Source organism: Prinia subflava, chromosome 4 (assembly GCF_021018805.1).
Source record: "Prinia subflava isolate CZ2003 ecotype Zambia chromosome 4, Cam_Psub_1.2, whole genome shotgun sequence".
NCBI lineage: Eukaryota > Metazoa > Chordata > Aves > Passeriformes > Cisticolidae > Prinia > Prinia subflava.
In genome coordinates this window covers 59,448,933-59,473,858 of record NC_086250.1, presented here as the reverse complement: position 1 = coordinate 59,473,858, position 24,926 = coordinate 59,448,933, and the positions used below count along the sequence as shown (strand labels likewise).

General features: G+C 37.3%; 1 protein-coding gene across 3 annotated transcripts in view; it reads left to right on the top strand.

Moving 5' to 3' along the window:
* Nucleotides 1–24,926, top strand: part of SLC2A13 (solute carrier family 2 member 13) — a 159,179-nt gene that overhangs the window by 77,187 nt on the left and 57,066 nt on the right. For all 3 annotated transcript variants that reach the window (XM_063396854.1, XM_063396856.1, XM_063396855.1), the window contains exon 5: nucleotides 21,297–21,460. In XM_063396854.1, coding sequence (XP_063252924.1) covers nucleotides 21,297–21,460 — 164 coding nt within the window. The remainder of the gene's footprint in view (nucleotides 1–21,296; nucleotides 21,461–24,926) is intronic.

Here is a 24,926-nt window from a genome sequence, read left to right as displayed (position 1 = left end):
GATCCATCTACTGATGGTTTGGTTAATTATTTTTAAAATGTTGCAAGTGTATTAAAAAGGATCTGAATATTAACTGACACTTCAATTAAAAAAAAACTTCAGTAAAACCTTAAGTTAAATGCCTTTAATAAATTGGCATTTTTCAGTGTAATGCTTTCAGCAAAGTAAATTCCTTGTAAATTTTGTGTTGACTGTTACTAATACAAAGATTCTTACTAATACAAAGGCTTGTAATATCTTGGAAATCAATGTTTATTTCTATAACATGTTCAAAAACCAGATATTCAAAGAACTGTATAGGAGTTAACATACCGAATTACTTTAAAAGAAATCCTGTTATCTTCTCATTTGGCACATGTTTTATTTTTAGTGTAGCCTGATCAGCAGGGACTACATGCACAAGTGCACAATTTTACCCCCAGTTTTTCATGAGTGAAGTCTTCTGTGGAAAAGCAGTCAGAAGGCTGGATATTTGTATTAAAACATTGAAAATCAACTCACAGTCCTGCTGATTGTACTCTTTGTTTTATCTTATCTTACTGTGATTTTCTTAATAGTAAATGATAATATCTGTTCCTATAGTTCTTCAGGCTGTGAAAGCATATTTAGAGAAAGACTGTCACTTTGAAGGTAACATAAAAACAAAGTATTTGTTTAAAGAAGAAATTCGATCCCAAGTTTTCTAACATTTCTTTTGATGTTATTGAAGGATTTGTGTATTTATTAGCAAATTTTCCACATTTTTCTGGTTTTGATTTCCACTCTCCCTTTTACCTGTAGTGAAGTCATAACACTGTTGGATTTCTATCTGTTGCCTTAGTAATAACTTTCAGGTCACCAATCCAGTGTTAATTTCACTGCAGGGCCATGCAGGGGAAATTGGGTGAAAATGTCTTTGCCTTACATGTAGTACATGCACAGTGTAGCTGTTAAGTCAGATAAATGCATCTCATTCAGTTTGTTCATGTGTAAAGCCAAGTAATGAAATGAAGTCAGAGCAGTGATGCTGCTGTTTTTAAATCATTCATGAATGATTGCTGGAGGAAGTTCCCTAAATAGCACTACTGGTTTGTTTATTTTAATGTATTGTTTGCCTAAACACCTCCTGGAGCACAGTTTGGTCTCAACAGTTTCTCTTCTGTTAAACATTTCTAATCATCTTGTAAAAATTCCTTTTTAACACAACTGTTAATATTTAATATGCATCATTCTGTTGAACTGTACATTTTGTTGTCTCTAGCATTTATTTTGAGACCTATCAGGAAATCAGATACCAATTAATGACCAATTTTTTTTTCTTTAAAGCACAATAGAATAGTAAGGGGAGGGGCTGGTTTGTGTTGTAGATTTGCTCCCTTGGCAAAACGTAGAGGGCAGACATTATTCAGATATCGAACTGTGTTCGTAGCAATAAGGAAGTGTCTTCTTCATTGGGGAAAGTCAGGGAGTATAAAAATGTGAAATAATTCAAAGCTCACAATGTAATCAATCTTGAAAAGCCACAAAATTAAAGTGTAAAAGGCCACCTGGTTGGGGGCTGCCTGATACAGCAACATGAACAACCTCAGTGAAACATATTACTGATGCCATTCAAACATAGAGTAAGAGATATGATGCCCTTTAGATCTGTTTATTCACCTTTACTTTAAGGGCACAGGAACTGGTTCTGTAAATTGGATTCTTCTGAGTCTGTCAATAAGACTTAAGCTGCCACAGGCTAGTCAATATGCCTTGTGCCACAGATTGGAGACACAAAAAATAAAGGTTGAGAGGTTATGTGCATTGCAAAGATTTGCTATAAATGAAAATAGTCCAGAAATGAACCATAAATAAAACATGGTGACATCTAAAAGCTAATCCAGACCTTGTTATTGGGAGCAGTCTGCAAAACAGAGAGATGGCTGTGGTGAAAATGGGCCATGCAGAAGGTGTGATATGGAGCACAGTCATTAAATGCAAAGAAAATAAGAAATCACTGATGAGATTCTTAATTCCTCAGTGTGGTGAGAAAGAATAATGTCTGTAAGGCCAGTGAGGAGGAAAGGCCAGGGAGGGAGGGAGATATCAGGAGTGGGGAACTAAACAACACTTGGGTTCTCATCTTTTGGAGGGGCTGGTTCTTTCCTGGAGAGTTTCCAGAAATCAGATGGTGTCACAGCTGGAGGGGTGTGAGTTGAGTCTACGCCTCTGCAGGTGAGAGGGGTCTCACCTATGACTGCTTAAAATGTTTGGGGATTTTCTCTCTTTTTCTAACAAGTCTGTGGGAGAATGATTCAGAGAATGATTTTCAAACATTTTCATGATGTAATAAAATCCTTTTGTGATGTTTTATTTCTTTTTAATAGTCACTTGTATACTGCACTTGCCCAAAGCATTTTTTATAGACATCTTGAAAATTGGAAAAGAATATGAGACCAGATTATTATCAGCAAACATTCACATGTTTCACAAGGGAAAATTGGAACAGGGGTATACTGGACTGCTGATTAAAACATATACTTCTGGAGGCTCCTTTCTCACATAATTTTGAATCTTTTAGTTAGTTATGAATGAAAGAGGCTTTTTTTTTTTTTTTTTTTTTTAGAAGAAACAGGGAGAGCCCTGTTATAAGCCAGGGGAGGAAACAAAAGCACAACAAAAACAGTTAAGACAATTTGGGCTTTCTTACTCTCTTTTTACTTCCTCAGTTATATAGTTTCTGTTGTATGTTTATAGACTGGGGAAGGAGAAGAAAAAATGAACAGTTAAATCTTAATGTTTCCAACTTCAGGTTTTAAATAATATATTTAAATGAAAGTCCTGAAATTGATTATTGAAAACAAGAGTTGACAAAAAGCCTTCTTTTCCTAAAGGAATACTTATTGCCCTGGCATGTTGGTGAGAGGGGGGAAGCAGGTGAAAGTACTGAAAAAAGTACTGAAGGACTTGTTGGTGCTATAAGGAGCATGTTGAAATGTAAAGAATCAGGTAAGATCTCACTAAAACTTGGACCAATTGGGCTATTTTTAAACAAAGTTTTGAATGTTACCTTTTAAAACCTCCTCTGTCCTACTTTTGAGCCCTTAACGAAATGTGAGAACTGAAACTGTGTAACCACAATTTAATACAGATGACACATGAATTTGATACAGATAAGATACAAACTGAAAGAAATCCTAGCACGACACTGAACCAGCAGCTCTGTCCCCTTTACACAGGAATGAGAGAACAAAGGGAAGCTAATCAGAATGAGAATTGTAAATTGTGCTTGTTAGTGATGGCACATTCCAGGAATTTTAGATTTTTCAACCGTCTTAATCTTTAAGAACCAAGTTTAAATTTTGTTTCAGATTGTGATACATGCCTGTAATGTCCCTAATTTAAAGTGGAAATAAAAGGCAGGATACAGCTCATATTTTTTCTAGCTTGTGTAGGAATGGAGAATGACTTATTAGTGAAATGGAACAGCTCTCAAGGGGAAAATGTACTCATTCCAAGTAATCTTTCTTTCTTTTCTATTTCATATAATAGTCGAGAAATTGTGTGTTAACACATTTGAATGTTATCAAATATATTACAGTAGTCCTCTCTATCTTATATGTGGTTATTAGGGTTTTGAGTAAGTAAAACTGAGGCTTAGCTTATTGTAGCTTATTGCATTTTTCAGGACGTAGTCCTATTTTAAATGCTTTTGTCTTACTGCAAACCCTAGGTTTTTATGATTCTTGTCACATTGTGGTAAATTAAGTCAAGCACTGCCATAATTCTGAGGCAGAATTGGGATGTAGCATAGTAAAAGAAAGAAAAATAGCCCCAAACCAAGCCTTTCCCCATATATATATGTTATCACAATTAACTGCACTGAGACCTGGAAGATACTGATCATGTCTCCACAGTTATTTATATCTTATTATTTATTGATTTATCATATTTGTTGACTTAGAACATTCAGAAAATCATTTAAACACATGCCCCTATTGCCAAATTCCTGCTCCCCTGCAAACTCTGGTCTGGTCACTTCCACTTTAAGCATCTCTGAAGAGGATTCTGCTGCCCTGCTGTGTCTTCAGATATGCTTGAGCAGCTCCAGTGACTTCTCCTTGCATTGATGTAGGAGATGCCAGCATCTCTGCAAACTCCTCAGTGCAGAAATGCACATTAACCAGGCAGTAAATATGGGTAAGCAGTCTGAGATTGTGGATTTGGAAATCTTAATTCCTTTAATAGTGTAATATACTACTGAAGACAACTGGTGTTGGAGGAAGACTAGGCAATGTTAGGGAAGGAAATTTAGAAAAGGAAGTACAGAAAGAAGAAGAAAACTACATTAGCTGGGATGGGCAGTACTTTAAAATGTAAAGCCACTGTTGGAAAAAGAAATTAATTCCGTGGTTAGAAGCTTGGCTCAATTGCCCATCCTCTCAGCAGAATCTAAGAGCCCTGTCTAGTTTTTGCTTTTTGAAAGCTGAATGAGTAGCTCTTGGTCATCTGTGACAACACTTGAGCCCTCCTTTCTGCTATGTCTTGTTAGGATATGCTGAAGCAAATCGTTGTGTAAAGAAAAAGATTATATTGGATAGGTTTTTTTTCTTTTGCAGATTGCTCAAAAAGCTGTGCTTGTTCTATTTTCTATTTAAAGAACATTTTTTGGGGTTTTTTTTTGGGTTTTTTCTGAGGGAATGTTATTCCTGAAACTTACTCAGCCGAGGGACAAATGAAACCAATAGATTCCTGCAAAAAACCATGTTATCTTGCCTCCAGTCCTTATAAGGACCTTAAAACTCTGCACTATATGCTTGCAAGAAACTTTAAGCACGTTTTCTAATTCAGACTTGCAATTTAATGTCCCTAAGTGACACATTTTAGCTTCCTGTAGTGTGTATATTACAATAGTATTCACACAGAGATACAATTTCATACTTTTGCATTTTTCTAGCTCAGACAAGAGACTCATCTGGACTATTACCTTGGAAAAATAAATTGTAATTCAGCTCCTGTACAGCTCTTGATGTCCCTGAGTCTCTTGGTGTTCCGAGTGGTGTGTGCAGGGTCATGCAGAGTGGCTAGAGCTGCGTGACTGTCATTGGCCTGGGCAGCTCCATAGTCTTTCATCTTCTCTTCAGTATCAAAGCTGATCTTTTCAATAAATCAGCTTTTGGGTTTTGCTAACAACATAATCTTAAAGTGATTCCATGCTTGCTGCACTGTAAACCAGCACGTACAGGAACATTGAAGTATATTTACCTTTCTAAAATTTTTATTTTTGTGTCTTAGGTTTTGTGCATTGGTTTATTGCTTCTTGTTCTCTCTAAATAAAGTTATAAAAAACTTACAAGCAACCAGTGTTTATGACACCTCTCTAAACTAGATGTTCTCTGTAGAGAACCCATTTGGGGATTTATTCTGGTTTCATAAAAGACATTTTCCTTTCCTAACAACAAAATTCTCTGTCTGGAACAAATTAACTGCCATTCAAGGACTAATCTCTTCCTCCATGGCAGAAATCTCATCCTCTGTGGCACTGCTCTTCAAGCTGACTGCTGCAATCACTGTCACAGATACTCCCCAGAGGTTTCAGACCAGAATCACATCTGCTGCTTTGAGTCACAACTTCATCCTATCTGGTGAGGTTTCAGTGTTCGTTAGACTAATTAATGGTTACGTACAGCAGTATGACATGGCTTGGCTCTCTTGTCATGTCTGTCAGCTTTCTCAAAAATTCAAAGTATCAGCTGTTTTCTGAATGTTTGGTTTTGTGCAAGATTTTAAATAATCAGCTTTCTCATGTTGGCACTTAAGTCAGAAAAAGTGCACTGCTGTCTGGTATAATCTTGCTTGAGCTGCACAGAGGTATCTAACCCCAGCAAAACCTGCATTTGTAGAAGGAAATGGACAGGCAAAAACCACTGTAAGGGAGATATCTACCTATGTGAAATTAGAGGTATTATGAGGAGAGAGGAGGAAAAGCAGGAGAATGGGAGCAAAATGTTTAGCAAATGCTAAAATTTAGTTGCTTTCCTCAGTAAAGCAGAACAACACAGCACAGAATCTGCATTGTGGCTCTGTGGTTTTCCTTCAGAACAGATTACTCACCTCTGCTTAGGTACCTGTACTGTTTTTCCAAGTTTTTAAGAAAAGGTGCTTTGTAATTATTTTCGGGATAAAAATACCTAATTATATTGTGTGCATAAGGAATTATTGTTTATATGTATTATTAATCTAATAACTGATAACTGTTGTGGATGAGGGGTTTGAATGTACCCTCAGTAAATTCAGACTACATGAAGTTGAGTGGGGATATGATCTGCTGTAGGGTAGGAAGGCTCTGAAGAGGTGCAGGCTGGACACCATGAGGATTGTAGACTTAGAGAGCACTGTATATCTGATGGAACCCAGCGATGGTGGTGTGGCACTGTCTTCATTGAAGAAAACAGGGTGATCAACACTGATGACCGATATCAGGGGCACAGATTTGCTTGCTTTTGGAGAAGATTGAACAGTGTGTGACCCAGTGGTGAGAAGGCATAGGGCAAATATTTATCTTTCCATCAGATTTTGACCCTGCAGTTTACTAAACCCATGTTTGCTGTCCATCATACTTGAAGTCTGACTTGGCTGGGAGAGCATGACCATTGCTTCAGGAGATGCCACCTTACCTGTAGGAGTAGATTTACCAGCAGTGTTAAGAAAAGTTTCCTCTGTTTTAAAATCCTCTGGCAATGTATCAGCCACCAAAGGGCAATGTGTCAAGTAATAGTAGCCATAAAGGCTACTTGCCCAACAAAGTCAGCTAATTTTTTTGTGAATTATGCAGTAATTCATTTGATGTTCTTGTGACACAGCTATTGAGGAGGATTTCTGCCATGATGGATCTGCAGTTGTCTGTGAAGAGCAATGAAGAGAAGCTACAAGGCACCATTATTTGTTGTGTGCATACTATTACTTAATACATTTTTAATGTGAAATTTTTGAATTTTGCAATTCACATAGGTCTGCCAGCTAAGTATTATTTAAGATTTTTTTTCAATGTATTTTTCATGTATGTAGTCTCTGTTTTTTCCATCCCTCCCCATGTGAGAGCATGACTAGCAAAAGTTAACATTCTGTCAGTATTCCTTCTTCAGAAACTACCTTTGTATCATACACTTTTGCCTCTTCTCAAAACAGTGTAATTTCTGTTTTTCTCTAGTCTCCTGTTATGTGGCATTCTTTATGCCTATAATAAATGCTGACAACTCCCAGCTCAACAGTTATTTCCATCAAATGCAGACTGTTACGTCACTGAGATTTCTGAGTGCCAGTCTGAGATAAGGACTTGAATGAAAAGGCAGCTGGCATAAGGTCTGTGTCTGAAGAAAATGTTAGTGTGTCTGGAAAGGCAGCAGCAGCATCTAAAGCAAGAGCAGCATTAACCTTCAAGGGATGCCCTGATCTCCAGCATTCAAGGACAAAGCACCTATCTGTTTGGCTTCTCTCAGTATTCCTAATAAAAATTGTTGTGAGAAGGTGAGAGATGGTGCTCGCTTCTTTCTGACATGAAGATGCCATGATGATCCAAGCTTTCAGCACCCTGAACTAGGCTGCTCCAGTGTATTTTGATTAAGATCTGTGTGTTGAGCTTGGGCTTATTCAGCATGCAGGTTTCTGGCAGCCAGAGGTGTCCCTGTGGACAGCACAGCTTACTGTAGCCACTGGGCTAGGTGTAAAGAGCTTAACAGCTTCAGGGTTTTTTGTGCTCTGCTTGTTCTCTGTAAAGGACAGAGCTGACAGGTAGCTGTGCTGTGCAGTTGTATAATTGACCACTCATGGAAACTGATATTTTCTTTCTCTGTAGTAGCAATCTTCCCAATACCAATTGGTATTTCCCCAATCCAGGCCTCTCACCTGTTTTATCTACTGTAAGCTCTCAACCTTTAATTTCCTTTTTCCCTGCAATACAATTTTTCTTCCTGAACATGGTTCTTAAAAAAAAGGCACCCTTCTCAAAGCAAAATCTTTGTGAGCAGTAGAGGTTCATGGTGTCAATGTGCTGACATGGTCTCAAGTCAGGGATTAGTGATGCTTCCTCATTATCTCTTCCCATCTGTCAGCATCCATTTTTTTTGCCTTGTGTTTATATTGCAAGCTTTTTGGGAGAGGTGATTTAATTGTTCTGTTTCTGAACAGCACTTAGCACACTGAGTCCTTCCCAGTGCCAGAGACAGATATTTCAGTAATGCAGTCAACCTTTAGGAATGAAGCTATGTGACGTTCTGATTCCAACAGTGTAATTTTGCAGACGGTTTTATTTCTAAGTAATTGTTTTTATCCCAGTATAGAATATAACGATCTGATTTCCCCCCTCCTCTTTCCCTGTAATGGGGAAATGAAAAACTTGCTCTGTCCTTATCTAGGCTTTCCTTCCAGAAGGAAAGTCATAGTCTTGCACTGCCAAATGTCACAGACAACAGCTTCTACACTGGCCACAAGAGTCTCATTTCTCTAACAGAGGTAGTCTTTCCATTTAAGAGAGAAAAGAAAAAGCCCACATAAGTAATCCTTTGCATTTATTGCAATGAGAGAAAGGAGCTTTGCTGATTATATATGACAGCATTTTTAATAAATGAAGTCGAGATTTTAAATTCTTTGTAAGAAATTACTAGATGTTACCCTTTTTTACCAGTGCAAGTACAGTCTGTCATTTGCAATGTCAGTGTTAGTGTTTGAGGGTACAATACTTAATAGAACTTTACTTTCTAACCCCAGTATATTTGTATTTTATATTGCAGCATGCTGTATTTTACAGTGAAATATTTATCTTCTGCAAAGTGTGCCTGGCTCTCCCCTGGTCAGGAGCCATGGGCCTGCTGAAGCCCCAGTGGTCACAGAGTTTTGCATACTCTAGAGAGGTGTGGAGAGTCCAAGGCTGAGGCTTGAGGTCAGACTGAGGAAAAGGTAAAATCTTAAGGAAAAGAATGCACATTTAGTATGTGTGTTTTAGAACTAGAAAATAAAATAGCAACTTAGCTTTAAGAGATTACTTTTGCAGAAGTTTTGTTTCAAGAACTGTGTTAACTTCTTAGCACATTAAAATATGGAAAGAAAACATGTTGTTGCAGGTATGTGATGTTATTAGAAACAAGTTAGGAGGAACAGTGACTCTGCATGCATGGAGAGTCTTGCTACTGCATATGCTCGTATTGTTCTTCTCTTGATAAGGATCCCCAAACAAGCTTCAGTCGGAGAAAGTCGGTGTTTCCCTCTTAGACACAGCTTACTTTGGTTGATTCTGGATGTTGCTCTTGATGCAGTAAGTAGATCCTGCGAAGAAAATAAAAAGCCAAGGAGAGTGAAGACAAAGGCAGCAGTCAGGAGGGAAAACTGACAGAAACACAAGCAAGAAGTTGGATCCATGGTGGGGTTTTAGTGTGCTGGTGTGTCTGTTAACTCCTCTTATCTTGGCCTAAGAAATATTTAACAAATAAAATTGTATTTTATTAAATGTTTCCTTGTATCAGATACTAATGCACCATTGAATTTTTGTGGGATTATTTGTATCCTACATTTTTAAACTCCTACTTTTTTATTGTGAGCCAGTTACTGTTTGGCTGACCTTGTGAATGACTAATCCAATGCCATCCATCTGATGGTGCATTTAAAATCTTGTGAACCCTTCCAAATCACAAAACGTGGGTTACAGCAAAACAAGAGCATTCAGATTTAATAGCTGGGAATGCAGAGATGACAAAAAGACCCAGGTTTCCAATGTGTAGAGATGCTTTACTCTGAGTGGGAAAGAGCAGAGCAAAGGCAGTGTCATCCTAGTAGTCATTCACAGACACCTACTGACAAATGTAGCTCTGTCTGACCTTGAAAAAGAGAAAGGAAAAATTTACATGAGAAGCTAAATTACTAGGTCCTCGTCCATAAAATAGGTCTGTTAGTTATTAAAAAAATAAATAAAGTAATGAATATATGCATATATATATATATAAATAATTAGTTTCATAAGTAATTTCCTCCAGACATTTTAGGCCATATCTGAGGAAGTTAATAGGGTCAGAAAAAATAGTGCAAAATGTGGAAACATTCTCCCAGCATTTAGGTGAATTACCTTTAGTCAGGACTTTTCCTTTAAAAAGGGGAAAAGCCTATATCACCTCAAAGCTTTGCTTGAGGTGATTTTTTTTACTCTTCTCTTGCCTCATAAGTCAAGTGTGTCTACTCAGTGAACTGCTGCTCCTTCATATTTTTGTAGATCTCCATCTTCCATTTGTCTTTTGGTTCTCCTCTTGTAAATGAAATCTTGCTCAGGACTGCTAATTGTAATTTCCTCAGGCAAGAAGATCTTTCCCTTGTGCCAGTGAAACTCATAGAAATTTCATTTATGTGATGGGTTTTCTTCTCTTGGCTTCACTGTTCCTGCCCTTCTGGGATTAATTTGTCTTGGCCACTTTGAGAAGAAAAGGATTTTTATTCCAATGTTATTTCTGGAGTCTTCCTTAGGAGACCAACAAAGGCAGTGCAGTGAGGATGCACAGTGACAGTGCTGGAGTGCCTGATGCAGAGTGTGTATCATCTGTCTTGCATGCCATGATGCCAGTTGTCTTCTGTCACTGAGCTGTCAGGTCAAGATGCTATTTTTAGCTAAGGTTGCTATTTCTAAAGGACCTCTGGGAGGAATTGACTGAGAGCTGGTGCCTGCTGCCCTGTAATTGCCACTTCATTAAAATATTTCAGTTACAATTCTTGTATGCCCCTAAGTTCTCAAGATACCTGACATGAAAATTCTGAACTGTGCTGTAAATTTTTGTTCAATGTGACATTTTAGAGCAAAATCCCAATTGTAGGATTTGAGTTAAAGCTGTTAAGAAGAATGGCTTCCTTTAGAGACCTTAACCAACACATTTGTATTCTCACTTGAGTTTCTGTACAGTTCTATACTTTTATGTCAATAAAAATTTCATTTTGATTTCCAAGTAACCTCTCTAATCAGAAGTGAAAGGTATTTTTACCAGATAAGCATTTCAGTAGAACCTACTGGATGAGCTGTGACTCTAAGCTGAAAGGAGTTAACAAACATTGCAGTCTATAAGCACTGAACACATCATCACCATCGTCATCAAAGGAAGAAACAAAGTCCGGAAGGAAAAATCAAAGTTATTCTATGCATTTTGGGTAATACATTTTTGCTGGATTTTTCTTTAGATTATACTCAAAACTAAGTACAGTAATTACTCTTTTGAATGTGCTAGGGCTGAATTACCTTTGCCTCAGGCAACATTATACTGTTTGCTACTTACTACATTATTAACATAAAACCCATGAGATTATTTTTAACAAACTTTGCATAGATTTCCATTTGTTCTTACCTGCTGAGAGTGGTTGAGTGTTGCAAAATGTGTATAAAAACAATTACTGTGTAAAACACAATTCATCTCACAGATAATGTAGTGGCATAGTCAGTGTGGTGATAGGACTTTTTTCTCTTTTCTGATTCCATGAATTTGAATGTTTGACTGCTGTGGCTTTCAGTATACATTATGTTGTGTTTTATATACTTGCCATTGTTAAAAAAAGAATAAATACAATAACTAGCATATTAGAGAAATCTTGAAAGTGTACTTTTTTTCCCCTTCCCCAATCCAGGAATAGCTGAATCATAGGAATTTTCAGAAAGGGAGACCATTATATCCATTGAATACAGGAAAACATAAAGCGGTTTCATTAAATGAAGAATTTTGTGGTAGCTATCCTCAAGGCTAATAACATGTATTTGTGTAATTATTGCATTTTAAAGGCTTATTTAAGAAGCAGGATAATGCTGTTCTAAGTGATGTAGAAATGTAGAGCAAAAAAGCTCTTGGTTCAAGAAACTACAGTTAGAAAACATTGAACACAGGAGTGCAAGCAAAAAGAGAAAAATTAATAAAAGTGTGAAGAATAATTAGATAAAGTAAAAAGGGATAAAAAGGATACAGTGCATTGATTTTATAAAGCAAAATCCAGCTGTAGAACAACCAGATATTTATTCTTGGAACAAGTAAGTGGTTTTGATAGAACGAGAAAATGTTGAAAATTTCTTTCATCTGGAAAGTTTTGATTTTTTAGTTCAGCTTTAGTTCAAGGATAGGTGGCATTGCTCAAGAACTGTAAAAAGAGTAAAGGTATAAGCAAAAATGTTACAGAAGGTTGTGAGAAAAAGCTACTGGAAAGACTAATTAACTTTATTCCTTTCACTGTGGTCCTGTTCATACTCTCACCGAGTTTGATACTATCAGAAATCAGATCTTTCATGTTTTAAAATGGTGTTTGACCTCAAAGAGAGAAACTTTGTACATAATACGCAGCAGACTACCTGCATAATAAAATTTTTATTTTCAGCACTTCTAAATCTTGGTTTTGTTGTAAAAGTATATATTGAATATATATATTGATACATTGAAGTAGTATTGCCATGGGAAATCCAGGGCCTTCTCATTATACTAAGGTGTGTGTAATAAATCTTTATTTCAGCAGCATATTCTGCTTAACTCCCAGTGAGGCCCTTTGTTCTGTACCTGGCTGAGAATTGTAGCACCCTGGGTGTTACTCTTTGGTACATTAAATTGATTTCCAGTAAGGAGATATATACATCGTGGATATAAAACTGATTGTGTAGTGTGGTTATGATTAGATTAATTTTTCACTATGTTGTGGCATTAATACACAACTAAAGAAATGTAATTATTCCTCCTTATTCTTTGTCTCAGTTTCTTTAATTAAGAAAGAATACCTTCATTTTTCTTCACTTTGCTCTTGTGATTAGTATTTGCCAAGTGCAGGGCTTAGTGCTGATGCTATTACTGTTGCCTTTTGAAGCATTTTTCAAGTACCTGTCACTTGAGCACATAAATGCTGAAGTTGTGTTGAGAATTGTTTCATGTTATGTTCAAAGCAGAGCCAGTCTGTCCAGTCATTCTTTCCAGAAGAGGCTCCTCATATGGAGAGGAAGATGACCTTGACAGCACTTTCTTAATCAGAGTCTGAAAGGTAGCAAAAGACAATTTTAGCTTCTTAACAGCTTAAAAGAAAGATCTGGATTTCATTTTCATTGCTGTGAAGAATAACCTGACTCTTCATCTCCCCCTTTTGGACATTTCCTCCTGTCCAACATTTTTTTGAACTGTAACACAGACCTCCACAGTGTGCTTGTGGTGAGCATAAGGAGACCTGATCCACACCTACTTTGTCTCCCTTTTCTTTTCTGGCTGTTTTTAAGTATCATCCACATATGAATCTTTTCATGAGAAGTGTGGAAAAGTATTTAAAACTTTGCAGAGAAGGAACAAATCTGAAGAAATTGAATTACATCTCCAAAGTCACAAATTTATAGAACTGAGATTAATATTTAGATTTTTGATCTTGGCATTGAGCTGTCATGATGAGTTCTAAAGGACTGAAAACATAAATTTATTGTAGTCAAGCTGTCCTTGCACATAGATTAATTGGTCTGAATTGGATAAGCTGCCAGGGATTTAAAACTTGGCAGCTTAATTAGCTGCAACAAGGAAATGATAAACATGAAAGCAATCTTTACCTGGAGGTAACAAAGCAGGACCGTGGATGTGGAAAGTATTTGCTCAAAGCAGTTAAACACAAAGACTGTTCTGTATTCATCCTTTATTAGGTGTTTCCAAATAACTGTGATTTGTTTCAGAGAGAAGGTAAAATCCATTTTCGAAAGGGACTCTTAAAAATATCTAGCATAGAATCTTTTCAGCTGTTTATTGACTGTGTTGAAATTTTCATTCAACTTTATCTTAAATTTTGTTTTATGTGTATTTTCTAGCAGCTTCACCGAATTTTAAATGCAAAGTCATTTGTATTTGTAAATACTATCCATAAGACAGCAGTAACTGTTGGCAGCAAGTTCTCTGCTATGTAGTAAAGCCATATAACTTTTAAAGAATACTGTAAGATGGTCTGTGTAAATTTAGAATGGAATTTCCCTGCTGAATAGAAGTATGTAGAGTGTAATATACTCCAGGGATTATCAAACAAATCTGTTGTCCAACATATGATTCATAGATTAAAAGGTTACTATTCTGCACTGTAGAGAATCTGACTCTATTACATTAGCCTTTAGCTCTGTATTACATTAGTCTTCTCAGTGCTTTATATAGCTGTAACAATTCTGATGTGGTTAATCGCTACGTTTTGTATTGAAGAGAAAGGCAATGCGTTTGTCCCTTTCAATAGGTAGCGCATTTACAGCACATGGCATTGCTTCCACTGTGCAGGCTATGTTGAAACAGGTATTTCTCACAGTACATTAGAAATGTATTGTAGCCCTCTGCTAGAAGTTTGTTTCATAGCTGCTTTAATGAGAATTGTTTTTACCGTTCATGAATGGCAACTGGTGCAGAAGTCCCCAACTTCACGGCACTGGCAAAATGTTTTTGCACTCACATAACAAATAAGAAAATGCAAGCTAAAAGCTAAATCCTTGGAGGAGTGAGTAAATTCAGTTTCCTCAGGTAAAATTGCTGAAAGAGGCTCAGCTTCTGCAAGTGGTTCTCTAGATTTGGCACTAAAAGCTTGTTCTGGGTCTTTACAGCTGATGTATTTTTCTATTAAACTTTTTGGACTGGAATACTCCAGTTCTCACCTCTGCTGTAAGCAGAGCATCTCTACAAAGCATAGTCAGGGCACAGGGTGAAGCAGCATAGGTAGGAAGAGGTCTAATGGAATTCTCAGGTAAAAGCATCTGCAATTGAGACTGATGCTTTGTTTGTTGTCAGAAAAGCAGAAATGCATAGTTGGGATGCTTGCAGACTCATTTTTAGTAAGTGAGCAGGAAAGAATGAGGCTGTTCTGACAGCTTTTACTGTTGAAACTGATGAGGAAATTTCAAAAGCATCATTCAAGTGCTGCATTCAGGTAGATTAATCATTCAGATACCAGAAATTAAATCCTTTGGGGTTTTTGTTTATCATTTATAGGGTATGTTAACATAAATCCTATGGTTTTTCCCATCCTTAACATGAAATGAAAAATCTGTCTACACTGGTGATTCCACCATAAGAAATTTTTGGGGTCTGCCATGACTTTTTTCTTTCTCTGCTAGGAAGGATGGGACAAAGGACAACAACAAAAAAATTGTGTAGTACAAGGAGACACTGCTGAGCTAATATTCATGCTGCATACATTTAAGTTTGTTGTGCAATTACATCTGTTTTCTAAGCAAGGAGAATATACAAATCTGTTGAGATCTAGACTGTGCAATGTAAGTCTGAAATATATCACTAGGGTAATATTTGATTTTATGAATATTAAAACCTGAGATTGGATTTAGAAATTTCCATTAAAGCACCATAAGTGAGTGGCATGGATTTGAAAGACACTGAATTCCTGCCATTTCTTAGAATTTGGTTCCAGAAAAGTCTAAAAATATGAATTCCTGAATGCAGATTTAGAATGGTCAGTTGAGGTTGTCAAATTAGGATATTTTATGCCAAAACCTGTACTCCTGAAACAGATCTCATCTGCCACTACAAATACAAGCTCAGATGGAGTCATTCCAGAATTACCCTTTTGGGTTTGTTTTTAAACAGTCCTGAAATGACTTTTGGTAATACGGGTACATCTGTGCATTTAAGTCCAGGGAAGACTTTTGTGCCAGTTATTTCCCAGAAACTTTTTTTTTTTTCTCCATGGAACATATGCTTAAAATTGTTACTAGTGAGGGCATTGTGCCCAGTAGTGACTGCAGCTACAGTGTACTCATGTGCACATATGCATGCTGCTATTCCTCATTGCTCATCATAGAGTTTTCCCTGAATGAATGTGGGATTGGTGCCAATAGGATTTTAAGGGTTTTGTGTGTGTGTGTGTGTGTGTTTCTGGTGCTGTAATAGGCTAATTAGGAATGAGAAGAAGGTGTGTATTTAATGCATCATTGTTAAAGAAGGCTTCCACCATTTATTCCAACATTGGATGATGTATGTGTTGGGGTTGTCACAGGGTCTTTAATGCTCCTCCCTAGCAGTGGAGCAGTGCCAGAGGCTGCTGTGGCTGTGTTGCTCTTTTTGAGACCTTCCACCCTGCCCCATGTGCCAGGGCCTTTCCCAGCCTCACTTTACAGACGAGTTTTTGCTCACTGAGTCTTTAACTGTTGCCTTTCTCAACTCTCCTGCCCTTTGTCCAAACCTCTGTCCCCAGCAACAGAGTCTGTTATTGGTTATATTTTTTCCCATTTCTTTGCTTTTCAGAAAGACAGTTTGTCATCTCAGTAGCTTTACTTGTGCTTAAATCAGTTTTGTCTGTTTTGCATCCTTTTGCCTTTCCAGAATGCAGCCCATTCTCTGGCCTATTAAACTGTGCAAGACCAACATTTTTAAAGCAACATCTTCCAATTAGAATTGAAAAGCATAGAATGGTTTGGGTTGGAAGGGACCATAAAGACCAGTCCCAACCCTCTGCCATGGGCAGTGACACCTTCCACTAGACCAGGTTGCTCAGAGCCCAACCCAACCTGGCCTTGAAAACTTTCAGGGTTGGTGTATCCACAGCTTCTCTGGGCAACTGTTCCAGTTCCATGCCACCCTCACAGGAAGGAATTTGATCCTAATATCTAACCTAAACCTACCTTTCAAGATCCCATTACTCTAAGCATGTTGTTCCTGGCCCTTGTGAGATTACTGTGTCTACATTCCCATTGTTTGCTGCTGGCCCTGGATTTAAACACAGAGGCTAGCTTGATTCTGAAGGTTTTTTTAATGCTATGTACATTCTGCAGGTCTATTGATTTTTAATGAGGACTGATTTCATTTTTTGGGATGCCAGAGAACTTATGACAGGCATTAGAATACCCTGGAATATTAAACTTAATTTAAACTTAACTGAAATTGTCAGAATAAATGAATAATTGAACAAGGTGTATTTTGTGAAGCACCTGGGGGATTTTCTTTCCCTGCTTTTATTCCACTAATTTGCAGACAGCACTTATCTGCATTGAGACTCTGGAGTGTCATTATTCTGCTGTAGGTAGCACTGGTGGATAACTGCGAATAGTCATTCTTCTTCCTCCTCTTTCCCAAAAACCCCAGTGGTCTCCATTTATAAAATAGGGATGGCAGTGGTGATTTTCTTTCATAAAGGTTCTCATGAAGAGTTAGGCACTCATATATTGAGTAAAGGCACTAAAGACAAGGTGAAAAAGTTGACATTACTTTGCTTTTTGTTGGAGTGCAAAACATACAGGTCTTATGTTCTCCAGCCTTTTTTTTCTGTACAGGAAACTGATCTCTGTTTTGGGAATACTAGGAGGATAATAAAAAATTTGTTCCTTCCAGTGCTTTCATTTAATTTTCAGCTCTGCCTATTGCTTTTCACTTTACCTCTTCAATAAATTCAACCTAACTTTTCAATGGATCTTACAGGCTTCTGTCTGAAAAATTCACAGAACACTTTTTTGCAGACTGATATATTGTTTGGTATTATTTTCTTGCCTAATATTTTTTTCTTTTCATAAATAGAGCCAACTCTTCTTCGTGTGTTACCATTTTTCTTTGTTATGAAGATCAAAACAGTTTTTCTCCCATATAGTTTCAGGTGAGACCTGTGGAGGACCCACATAAGTAGGTGAAATAACTGAATGTTGGCAAAGAGGTATCTGGTGCAGAGCAAATAAGTTAAAAAGGACCAAAAGAAGGATTCTTTTTTTCAATCTCACAGCAGATACTGCAACAGTATTTTCAGATGACCCAACAGGTGTGTGACAGTACTGTGGTAACTTAAGGAATTGAATTTCTTTGTGTATCTTGGTGATCCTAATCCTCTAAAGGTGTTTATAATCTCTGTCAAGCACTGGTACACTTACTTCTCTTAATAGCTGTAGAGTTTACTCTGTTTGGACACTAGAAAAAAATCTTGTGTTTTTTTAGTTACCGTAATTATATGGTAATTTTTAAATCCTTTTCACATACCTTGTACATGGATAGCACATGCTGAATCAGAGAACCTATTGGATGTATATAATTATCTGTCAAGCAGCACTAAATTCTGAGTGCTTTTATTACCATAATATATTGATTGTAATAAGTGGCATTCACTATGTCATTTCAGTCAGTGCTGAAAGCATTTTTAACACAATACACAGTTACTGCCAAACAGGGAATTTGAAGGTTTAATTTAATTTAAGTGTATCATGGCAGCTCCCCAGGTTGCCTCCCAGGTACTGATTTTGAAAAATCCATTATAAACATAGAGATGCTATGGCAGCCTTTTCCTTGAAAGACTCTTCAGGTTTCTATAAAGAGAGTGTTAGATTTATTCATTACTGCTACAAGAGGTATAAATTCTGTCTGAGAAGGCTGAAATCCTTAGGCAGAAACTTTGATGGAGTGGACTTAGTATACAGGTGGGCTGGACAGCATCTTGTGAAAGATGGGGACACTCAGAGCAGTGATGGCACCTAATGAATAAACATTTATTTTCCCTGGGAGCTACAAAGCCTGTGGTGGTGGGCAGCTTCTCTGCTGCTGAAGATGCTGAGCTGGGAACCCTGATACATCCAGAACTGTCTGTAAGACCTGCTTGAAGGGAGGAAATGATCCTTTTCTTTAAACATTCAACACTATTGCTTTTAAAAACCCTGACTCATTAAAAGAAAAAACAGGGAAAAGTGTTTTTGGGTGCTTCATTTCCTTCATAACTGTGCATTTTCAGTATATAATCGAAGGATTAGTCTGAGGAGGCTTGAATGTGGAAGTATTTCTGAGTTTATTTTTCTTCAATGTACAGCAGCTTTTGATAGCATAATGTTGAATTTCTTGATGATTTTGACATCCTCAGAAATCAACAATATTAAAAATCCTTCTGTATATATCCAACTCAGTTACTTTGTGTGGCTTTGTAATTGCATGTATTTATTTTCTTTTTAAGATACAGTATTTATTTTAAAATTCTAAGGGTACACGTGTTTTAAATTTTCTTTACATTTTAGAAAATAAGCTAAGATTGCACAGCTTTATCACTGAAGCTGTATTCCCTGCAGGACTTGCAGTATTAGCTGTTTTTGTAAAATATCACAATTTAACCTTTTCCTACCACGTAGATTTTTTCCCTTGTCAGGAAGAACTTGAAAAGACTGATGTTTTGTTACAATAATATACAGGCAGGACTGCACAGACTAATATAAAAAATGGCCATACGAACATAAGCAAATATATTCAGTAGTCATAATCTATGTAAGTGCCCTTTTAAATTTTTGAAATAAGGTTGCTGTGCCATAATAACTATGAACATCACTGCTCAACACCCAAGCTTTGGTTGTTTGGCATTTGGATTTGCAGAGTCTAAAGTTCCCTGGTTTGTTTTCCACAGAAAAGAAATACGTTGTTCATTTATGGATAAAGAGCAAGCTGCTACTTGAAAGGATATAACCTGTGAATGCAATAACAACCAGAAGGAATGATGGGGGCAAAAAGTGCCTGTTTGTATGGATTAGGCAGTAGACATCTACATGCTTTTATGTGATTCCTTGTTCTTTGCTTTTTTTGACTGTATAGACAATATGTTATACATTGCTACTGACAGCTGGCAATTTCTAATTTCCCAGTAGAATTGGATTTTAGGAAGGTTTAGGCATGTGGAGTTAAATGTGGCTTCCTGAAACCCTATCTAGTGGAAGTAAATAGGAGTTTCATAGTAGGTGTCAGCAGGCCAACACTTGACATTTGTTATTTTCCTACCCTGATGCAGAAAAGGAAATGTGTATTGGGAAATCAGAAACTGGATCATTTTGGTGGCTGAAACAGTGCAGTACTATGTAAGTTTTGACAGGCAGTTAGCAATTTAATTTAGAGTGCCATAAGAAGTGAGGACACATTAATGTTGGCATTTTGATGTCTATCCTTCATGAATCTTCCCTCCCTACAAATCACAGCCGTGCTGGGATCTCAGAGTGTGCAGTTTTGGCCAGGAGCTGAGCCTGGATGAGTCACTGCAGTCACGAAGGGTGGGCAGAGACAGAGCCTGGTCAAACCACGTGTAGGTGCTGGATCCCCAGTGCCAGCAGGGTCACTCTGCCCTGCTGCACCACAGCTGGTTGTGCAGACATTGCCTCAAATGGCTGCACCGGGGAAGAGGAGCTGAGAAAGGGGCTGGGAGAATCTGAATGCCTTGTGGGTGAGGGGGTCACATCCAGCATTGTCATGGTCAGTTATGGGTGGTGCTGTCTTAAATGACATCTCAGCATATTGCCCATCACGGGTTACTGATATGAAGTAAAAAGAGGAATGTTCTTGGAATAGAGGGATGGGAACCACTAACATTTCTGAGCACATCCAGGCATTAAGACAACAAGGGGACATTAAAGCAAGCTACATAGTGACATGGGATTTTAGCTTTGACATTCTTGATGGTTGTTCCTGTGTGATAGCCTGTCGACTGCAAGGTGTTTGAGGGCTTGAATATTCAGTATTTCAGTCAGCATAAATTAATAGAAGCTGAAAAGTGCTTCTACAGCATCAACAAAAGTACTTGTGTTTCCTTGAGCATTTATTTAGCTCTCCCTGAGAACATGGGCACAAAGTCTATGTTCATTTGATTGCTGTGCAAAATGGTAGAAGGCTTCCTTTCTCCTCCCTTTTCATTTTGCTCAGTTCAGTTTTTTATGAGTTATTGTTTGTATGGAACGATTGATTCTGTTTAGAAAGAAGTAGAGCATTCTGTCAAATGCTTCTGTTGGGTGCAGATTCACATCCCTGCAGTGTGGTGCTAAGGCATTTCAAAGCAATCATTTTCTGGTTAAGACAAAAGTAATGCCATAGAGAGGGTTTTGTGCACTTCAATGGCACTGAAATAAGACTGCAAAACCTAAAACCAAGAGGATGGGAGTGTCACTTCCAACCTGTCGGATGCTGAGGATTAGTTCTGTGTGACCTTTAAGAGGACTCAAAATCTATTTGATTTTGAGCTGTCTTTCCCTATACAATATATAGACTGCTAAAATCCTCAAAAGAGCATAAAGCAATGGATAGATATGAAAGGCAGATAATTTAAATTAAAAACGCAAACCTCATTTCCAGCAGAATATAATTGACTGTTGAAAATATAAACAACCAAGAGAATGGCAGCTCATTTCTTGATGTCCTCCAGTCAAAACTTTAGTGAGGTGCAAGTTATGCCTTGGTTATGCCTGATTTCTCAGGGTGATTGTGTGTCAGTCTTCAACTGCATTATGCAGGAGGTCACACTTGATATTTGTTATGATCTTTTTCAGATTAAATCAGAAACTATAACATGAGCCAAATTGAAATAAACAGTGTTCTTTTTTGTCTCTCTCTTCACAGGTACTACAGTGCTACCATTTTGCAGATGTCAGGTGTGGAAGATGACAGGCTTGCAATCTGGCTGGCTGCACTGACAGCATTTATAAACTTTATTTTTACTCTTGTGGGAGTCTGGCTTGTTGAAAGAATGGGTCGCCGGAAACTTACACTCGGTAGCTTAACAGGTGAGTGTTTCATTAGTGTATTATATTTTTCTCATAGTTATTAATGAAAGGAACATAAAATTTCAAGTGCAGTTTTTTTCAAAGTTGTCCTCTTTAAAATTACAGTGTTGATGCCATCTTCTTTCTGAAATCATACAGGTTTTCAAGACTATTAATAAAATACCACAGCTAGAGGCTAATTTAAAAGTGACAGCCTGTTGTTTTTTCAGGTGACTTTCTCCTTGAAGACATGTTTGACAATGTTTTCATTTAGCCTTTTTATCCAGTTTAAGGAATCCAATGCCTAGAGCTCCGCAGGTGATTAGTTTTTAAATCTCATATGTAATTTTGGGCTTATTAATTGGAACTCAGAACCATCTGATGAAGGTGTACCAGAGAAAGCATATTGCATAGCCATTGCAGCATGTTGTAAAAAATAATTCAGTTCTCTGTATAGTTACCTCAGATAGTGTACATTAAATACCTTACATACATTAATATGTTTTTAATTCACCTCCTGTATGGGATACACAAAGATAAAATTCTGGATTTGTACATTTTGTCCAAATACTCAAACACCATAACTCATCACACAGTCTTTTCCTGAAAGCAGGGAAAGGCAGAGCAAGCAGCCTTCCTATGTTCAGTGTGTCCTGTTATTAGGATGATAATTCCCTGCTTGTTCCTGCCTTATGTGCTTGTTTTTGCTGCAGTGATCTGTGACCAAAACTTGCCTCTGGCTGAATGTCTGGAGGCTTCAGATGTTTCCAAGAACAGGTTTTTATAAAAAGAAACTGTTCCTGCTCCTCTTGCAATAGTGTTCACAAGAGTTTAGTTGTAAAGGTTTAATGTCTTCATATTTTGTTCTGCTGTTGCTGTCAAGGATCCAAATTTCTAGTTAGTGCAACACAGCAGAGAGGGACACCAGCTGCCCTATCCCTGGATGTGCAATTCCCAGCTCTCAGCTGAGTCAAGCTACACTCAAGTATTTGAATGTGTTTATATAGGCAGAGCAGCAACAGCACAGTGACACGAGTTGCTTGGTACACAGTTACTCAAAGCATGCTTCTCACATTTTAAAGATATGAAAAAACCCTCAAATTGCTACTTTTAGTCTGTTCCACATCATTTGTGGAACACATTCACTCTTACAATACATTTCCCCTATATGTCCTTCTGTGCCTCCAGTCTGTTGTCTGGTTTTTCTGTGGTGTGGATCTCTCCAGGCCCTGCACTGACACTTCTGATTCGTGGGTGGTGCCTCTCCTTTAAAACAATATTGATTGGTTGGTTGATTGATTGATTAATTGGCCCCAATAATCTCATCTGTCTGGCCAGCCTCCTCAAAGAGTTTATTGCTTATCTGAACTCAGCTTTATAGCTGTGATAACCAACATGGACTTTTCATATTATCAGAACTCTTTGCATTTTGCCTCTGCTTAGCATACTCAAAGGTTGTATATCTGAAATGTAGATAAAAATGTCTCTTACAAAGCATGTTAGTCATGGATCAGAGGAGGATATAGCAATAAAACACAGAATTAACAATGGAGCATAATGCGTTAAAGGGTTATTTGTTAATGATGTTTGGACACAAAGTAATTGTTTAGTAAAAATGGTCTCTTTTTTGTGGCTGGTTGCTGGCTGTCTGCAGTGTCACGTGAGCCAAGCTCTAATGCTTGCTGTGGTTTTATCCTACAGTCCCTCCTTAAGGATAATACAAATAAGGAGAGTCATGAAATCATACATCATCCCTCTGTACTAGTTAGAATTTTGTCGTGCAACATTTGATTCAGGTAGTGGTGGATGGGATGCATTTTCCTTAGCAAGACGCTGTGCAATAGAATGATAATTCCTAAATCTACTGATGGATATGTTTTCCATGTTGACTTTTCTCTCGGGGTAAACATATGTTACTGCTCTACTGTGGTTTGCATTTCTAAGCACATTACAATTTACACTGAGTTATTACTGGCAACGTCTCTGGTCTTTGGGGAAGCCAGGTATGCCCCAGTCTCCCACTGCGTAAAATGAAGACAAAACTATTGCTTTTGCCTGATGCTGCAAGGATGTGGGGCTTTGTTTTTTTCATAAAGGCTAGTTGATTAGATATTTATTAGGTAAAAAAACTACAAGAATAATTAGTAGAGAGTAACATGAATATTTTGATTAAAAGCCAATATACTGTAATTTAGTTTTGTAATCTTTTGCAACTTCTCCTGCTTTCTGAAAACATTTGGCAGAGATCCTTTAGATTTCATTAATTATGTCATTATCATTCTCAAAATATTAGAAACTTTTGAAAAATTGAACCCTCCAGATAGCATAATGAAAAATTATGGCAAATTTCTGAAAAAAAAAATCCCACTGTTTTAGTTCTCTTTACTACAATTACTGTTTTGTCTTAATTTCCTGTCCATTTTATATCTTTCTTTATCTTCTCTGTATCATTTCTTTATCTTTCTTCTGCTCATTTTCTTCTGTTAATTTCTTTCTACAAAGCTGCTACTTGGAAAACATGCAAAGGAATTGTGACAAGTATATTATTAATTTTATTTGTGGTTTTTTTCTTTCCCTTCAGAAATTGTCAACTTGAAAGGTACTTGGGCATTGTACAACTTCTATCTCTTTTTGTAAAAGAGAGGATCTAAAATATCTTCAGGATATTTCCCTTTTCTTTTTCCCACTTGAGCTAATGATGTACTATGATTGTTTAGTTTTGTTCATCATAGCAAAATGTCCACAGAATGAAAATGTATTAAACTTCATTTGCCAGATTTACATATTCAATACTTTTCCAAAGAAACAAGATATTTACAGAGATACTGGAAGTGAGTGTTAGTGTATTTGGTTAACTGAAAAGAGCATATTTAGAAGGAGTATAAGTAAGGTTATAGACCTTGTCTAAATGTATTTTCTGTCTGGTTTATGGCATTTTGAAAGTACAGGGCATCTAATGCAATATCCAGCCTGTCCTAAAAACTGGGGTTATTAGTGTACCTACCAGCCATAGCCAGAAGAGACCCAAGTGTGGAATATCTAATGGTGGGAAGGTGCTTTCTGCACATATAATTTGTGACTGAGTTTAAGTTCTTTAGTTGCCTCAGTTCAGGTCAATGTGTGGTCCAACCCTTCCTGCCTATTGGCCATGGCTGCTGCACAGGCATATTCACAGGTAACATTATTACTAAATCTTGGTACTTTAGATATTTTTTTATATCCGAGAAAGATTTTCACATATTTGGTGTTTGCCACCTGGAAAACTTTTATACAACACAGATCTCAATGTGTCATCAACTAGCAAGAGGTAAAGTTCTATAAGTCTGAGTTTCAGGCAGTTAAAGTAATATCATGAGTAGTGAGGTTTATCAATTTTCATTAAAATAATACAGTATATTGTGTGTGTGGCAAATAAGGTGGGAAAACTAAGTTATGTTCCAGTAATGGCCTGTTCCACAGTGTGAACCTTTTTTGTCATCTTCCTCTC